At 42.0% G+C, this 6,087-nt stretch overlaps 1 protein-coding gene across 1 annotated transcript in view; it reads left to right on the top strand.

Moving 5' to 3' along the window:
• The first annotated feature begins 293 nt into the window (after positions 1–293).
• The window catches only part of LOC139478446 (succinyl-CoA:3-ketoacid coenzyme A transferase 1, mitochondrial-like), a 61,807-nt gene continuing 56,013 nt past the window's right edge, over positions 294–6,087 (top strand). Inside the window, exons 1-4 of the mRNA XM_071260908.1 lie at positions 294–392; positions 1,111–1,216; positions 5,524–5,657; positions 5,867–5,959. Of these exons, the coding sequence (XP_071117009.1) occupies positions 312–392; positions 1,111–1,216; positions 5,524–5,657; positions 5,867–5,959 (414 nt within the window). The 5' untranslated portion in view covers positions 294–311. The remainder of the gene's footprint in view (positions 393–1,110; positions 1,217–5,523; positions 5,658–5,866; positions 5,960–6,087) is intronic.

The following is a 6,087-nucleotide window of genomic DNA, read 5'->3' as shown; positions in this document are numbered from 1 at the left end:
ATGAATATGTTGCGAAAGTAGTTGAACAGTTCTGAGCCTAACTAGGATAAACTGCGTTGATGGAGCTGGTTTATTTATCCCCTCACAGGCCACTTCTAATATAACGATGCTGGGGTGTCTGGATCCCTCTGGTGTCGATAGCTACAATCACCGACTCATTCGGATTCTATCGTGTAATTCCGCTAGCTACGCAAGAAACGAAGGTGCAAAACCTGCTTAAGCGGGTTCTCATTGTTTATTAGTTTGCGAGAGTGACTTCCCTTTGACTAGAGCTCCGCGAACGGGCTATCGCTGTGAGGAGCTTGGCAGTGATGGCGACAGCAATGTTGAATATTGTTCGCTTACAAAATATCAACACATTTTATAAAACTGTCACGCCACGCATATCACAGGTATAAGACGAATGTGGGTTATATGTGCATTACGTTATGGGACATTATTACATTACATTACATTATTACATAAGGAACAAATAATTTATTTTCCTGTTTATAGAATGATGTGACAAAGACTTCAGAGATCCAGAAGAGCAAACCTTATTCCAGTTGCATTGAGTTCGACCAAGTAAAGATTGTTGTTTCCAAAATATAATTTGTGCTAAAGCCCTGAATTTAGTAATTCGATACTTTCTGTGCATGGTAAATTGTCGGTCAACTTCATTGGTTGTCAAGGTCACACCTCCAGATTATCATTGGCTGGTCAGTGAGTGGTCTTACGTTCTATCGTCACCGTATTCACGGAAAACTAGATGTGTAGAAAGTCATGTATAATCGTAGAATGTTGCAAAGCTCATTTAGAATGTAGGTCTAGACACTAGATTGTAGCCCCAAACTTTTTAACGAGTAGCAGAACTAGTGCAAATCACTGCATGACAATGTTCTCATTGTCAAATGCTACCAGCCTACATAACAGAGATTGTACACTGAACCTTAATGAAAAGAACCTTAATTGGCAGTAGGGCTTATTTGTTTCTAAGACATGACGAAATTGGATCAGGTGGTCCGCCTGTAGACTTGGTTGATAGTCTTTGAACCAAGACTGCACTTGAATGTTAATCTAGATAGGATGGACATACAGTTATTTGAATATTAAGTTTATTGTATGTTTTAGGTCTTGAAATGTTTCTCAACCAGCAAAAGACATGATGCCAAGTTCTTTAAGAATGCAGGTGAAGCTGTGTCTGATATTCCAGATGGATCCAAACTTCTGGTTGGAGGTATGTAACCATGTGTACAGTACATGACATGTACAGTAATGTGTACAGTACCTACACACAGCAGTAATGTGTACAGTACCTACACACAGCAGTAATGTGTATAGTACCTACACACAGCAGTAATGTGTACAGTACCTACACACAGCAGTAATGTGTACAGTACCTACACACAGCATTTACGTGTACAGTACCTACACACAGCAGTAATGTGTACAGTATCTACACACAGCAGTAATGTGTACTGTACCTACACACAGCAGTAACATGTACAGTACCTACACACAGCAGTAATGTGTACTGTACCTACACACAGCAGTAATGTGTACTGTACCTACACACAGCAGTAATGTGTACAGTACCGACACACAGCAGTAATGTGTACTGTACCTACACACAGCAGTAATGTGTACAGTACCTACACACAGCAGTAATGTGTACTGTACCTACACACAGCAGTAATGTGTACAGTACCTACACACAGCAGTAATGTGTACAGTACCTACACACAGCAGTAACGTGTACAGTATCTACACACAGCAGTAATGTGTACTGTACCTACACACAGCAGTAACATGTACAGTATCTACACACAGCAGTAATGTGTACAGTATCTACACACAGCAGTAATGTGTACAGTACCTACACACAGCAGTAATGTGTACAGTATCTTCACACAGCAGTAACGTGTACAGTATCTACACACAGCAGTAATGTGTACTGTACCTACACACAGCAGTAATGTGTACAGTATCTACACACAGCAGTAACGTGTACAGTACCTACACACAGCAGTAATGTGTACAGTACCTACACACAGCAGTAATGTGTACAGTATCTACACACAGCAGTTACGTGTACAGTATCTACACACAGCAGTAACGTGTACAGTATCTACACACAGCAGTAACATGTACAGTATCTACACACAGCAGTAACATGTACAGTATCTACACACAGCAGTAACGTGTACAGTACCTACACACAGCAGTAACATGTACAGTATCTACACACAGCAGTAACATGTACAGTATCTACACACAGCAGTAATGTGTACAGTATCTACACACAGCAGTAACATGTACAGTATCTACACACAGCAGTAATGTGTACAGTACCTACACACAGCAGTAATGTGTACTGTACCTTCACACAGCAGTAATGTGTACAGTATCTACACACAGCAGTAATGTGTACAGTACCTACACACAGCAGTTACGTGTACAGTATCTACACACAGCAGTAACATGTACAGTATCTACACACAGCAGTAACATGTACAGTACCTACACACAGCAGTAATGTGTACTGTATCTACACACAGCAGTAATGTGTACTGTATCTACACACAGCAGTAATGTGTACTGTACCTACACACAGCAGTAATGTGTACTGTATCTACACACAGCAGTAATGTGTACTGTACCTACACACAGCAGTAATGTGTACTGTATCTACACACAGCAGTAATGTGTACTGTATCTACACACATCAGTAATGTGTACTGTACCTACACACAGCAGTAATGTGTACTGTATCTACACACAGCAGTAATGTGTACTGTACCTACACACAGCAGTAATGTGTACTGTATCTACACACAGCAGTAATGTGTACTGTACCTACACACAGCAGTAACATGTACAGTATCTACACACAGCAGTAACATGTACAGTATCTACACACAGCAGTAATGTGTACTGTATCTACACACAGCAGTAACATGTACAGTATCTACACACAGCAGTAATGTGTACAGTACCTACACACAGCAGTAACATGTACAGTATCTACACACAGCAGTAATGTGTACAGTATCTACACACAGCAGTAATGTGTACAGTATCTACACACAGCAGTAATGTGTACTGTATCTACACACAGCAGTAATGTGTACAGTACCTACACACAGCAGTAACATGTACAGTATCTACACACAGCAGTAATGTGTACAGTACCTACACACAGCAATAATGTGTACAGTATCTACACACAGCAGTTACATGTACAGTATCTACACACAGCAGAAATGGTACGGTACCTACACAAAGTAGTTACATGTACAGTACCTACATACAGCAGTACTGTGTACAGTGGAGCTGCAGTTCAGTGGCACTAAGTATTACGTCTCATATCAACCTATGTTACTGAAGCTTGGCATGGTTTATCCCATTCTTACTCTTAAGTGAACTTCTTGACCGTAAATTCATTTACAGTGCTTCGTAGCTATATTTCGGTAGTGTACTGGCTGCACGGTAAATGTGTGGAAGTGTTCCATTGAGAGTGTACTGGCTGCACGGTAAATGTGTGGAAGTGTTCCATAGAGAGTGTACTGGCAGCACAGTAAATGTGTGGAAGTGTTCCATAGAGAGTGTAATGGCTGCACGGTAAATGTTTGGAAGTGTTCCATAGAGAGTGTACTGGCTGCACGGTAAATGTTTGGAAGTGTTCCATAGAGAGTGTACTGGCTGCACGGTAAATGTGTGGAAGTGTTCCATAGAGAGTGTACTGGCTGCACGGTAAATGTGTGGAAGTGTTCCATAGAGAGTGTACTGGCTGCACGGTAAATGTGTGGAAGTGTTCCATAGAGAATGTACTGGCTGCACGGTAAATGTGTGGAAGTGTTCCATAGACAGTGTAATGGCTGCACAGTAAATGTGTGGAAGTGTTCCATAGAGAGTGTACTGGCTGCACGGTAAATGTGTGGAAGTGTTCCATAGAGAATGTACTGGCTGCACGGTAAATGTGTGGAAGTGTTCCATAGACAGTGTAATGGCTGCACAGTAAATGTGTGGAAGTGTTCCATAGACAGTGTAATGGCTGCACAGTAAATGTGTGGAAGTGTTCCATAGAGAGTGTACTGGCTGCACGGTAAATGTGTGGAAGTGTTCCATAGAGAGTGTAATGGCTGCACGGTAAGTGTGTGGAAGTGTTCCATAGAGAGTGTACTGGCTGCACAGTAAATGTGTGGAAGTGTTCCATAGAGAGTGTACTGGCTGCACGGTAAATGTGTGGAAGTGTTCCATAGAGAGTGTACTGGCTGCACGGTAAATGTGTGGAAGTGTTCCATAGAGAGTGTACTGGCTGCACAGTAAATGTGTGGAAGTGTTCCATAGAGAGTGTACTGGCTACACAGTAAGTGTGTGTGGAAGTGTTCCATAGAGAGTGTACTGGCTGCACGGTAAATGTTTGGAAGTGTTCCATAGAGAGTGTACTGGCTGCACGGTAAATGTTTGGAAGTGTTCCATAGAGAGTGTACTGGCTGCACGGTAAATGTGTGGAAGTGTTCCATAGAGAGTGTACTGGCTGCACGGTAAATGTGTGGAAGTGTTCCATAGAGAGTGTACTGGCTGCACGGTAAATGTGTGGAAGTGTTCCATAGAGAATGTACTGGCTGCACGGTAAATGTGTGGAAGTGTTCCATAGACAGTGTAATGGCTGCACAGTAAATGTGTGGAAGTGTTCCATAGAGAGTGTACTGGCTGCACGGTAAATGTGTGGAAGTGTTCCATAGAGAATGTACTGGCTGCACGGTAAATGTGTGGAAGTGTTCCATAGACAGTGTAATGGCTGCACAGTAAATGTGTGGAAGTGTTCCATAGACAGTGTAATGGCTGCACAGTAAATGTGTGGAAGTGTTCCATAGAGAGTGTACTGGCTGCACGGTAAATGTGTGGAAGTGTTCCATAGAGAGTGTAATGGCTGCACGGTAAGTGTGTGGAAGTGTTCCATAGAGAGTGTACTGGCTGCACAGTAAATGTGTGGAAGTGTTCCATAGAGAGTGTACTGGCTGCACGGTAAATGTGTGGAAGTGTTCCATAGAGAGTGTACTGGCTGCACGGTAAATGTGTGGAAGTGTTCCATAGAGAGTGTACTGGCTGCACAGTAAATGTGTGGAAGTGTTCCATAGAGAGTGTACTGGCTACACAGTAAGTGTGTGTGGAAGTGTTCCATAGAGAGTGTACTGGCTGCACGGTAAATGTGTGGAAGTGTTCCATAGAGAGTGTACTGGCTGCACAGTAAATGTGTGGAAGTGTTCCATAGAGAGTGTACTGGCTGCACGGTAAATGTGTGGAAGTGTTCCATAGAGAGTGTAATGGCTACACAGTAAGTGTGTGTGGAAGTGTTCCATAGAGCTGGGGGTTATAAGTAATATTTTATTCATATCTTTGTGGCTCCTTGTGTTAATGTTTTTAGTTTGAAAGTTCCCCTTGTTGTAAAATTGCCTTGTGTCTGTCTGTGACCTGCATCTCTCCTGCTCTAGATGTATTGGGACATATCTGACCATTCTGTGTTTGTTGACGTTACAGGGTTTGGTCTTTGTGGCATCCCAGAAAACTTGATCAGAGCTTTGATTGACAAACAAGTCAAGGGTCTAACTGTTGTCAGCAACAATGCAGGCGTTGATAATTTTGGACTGGGTCTTCTGCTGAAAGAAAGACAGGTAGAGTGGTACAGACTAATTAAGGGATTCAGAAAGCATGATGATGTTGAGACAATTTCACAAAAAGATATCTGATAAAAGCATCAGTGCTTCCTTTTTTTAACATAAAATGCTTTATGAATGTATGTGTAAATACTGATATGTTGTGTATGTGAAAATATATGTTTGAGTTTGTAAATACTGGTATATATGTGCATCTTTGATTCTAGATCAAGCGAATGATCTCATCGTATGTCGGAGAAAATGCAGAGTTTGAGCGTCAATATTTATCTGGGGAGTTGGAAGTGGAACTGACACCACAGGTAGGTTATCATGGGCACTGCCCATATATGAGATCTGTTAGGACAAGATTGATGCTGATTCTTAGTCCCAGCTTGTCCATACAGAGTCTACCAGACTGCCCTGACAGGAGAAAAATACACTCCCATGA

This window comes from Haliotis cracherodii, unplaced genomic scaffold, assembly GCF_022045235.1.
Source record: "Haliotis cracherodii isolate W230 unplaced genomic scaffold, xgHalCrac1.p SCAF_4, whole genome shotgun sequence".
In the NCBI taxonomy this organism is placed as follows: Eukaryota; Metazoa; Mollusca; class Gastropoda; order Lepetellida; family Haliotidae; genus Haliotis; species Haliotis cracherodii.
The sequence above is the reverse complement of the archived record's forward strand: the minus strand, read 5'-3'. Positions and strand labels throughout refer to the sequence as shown.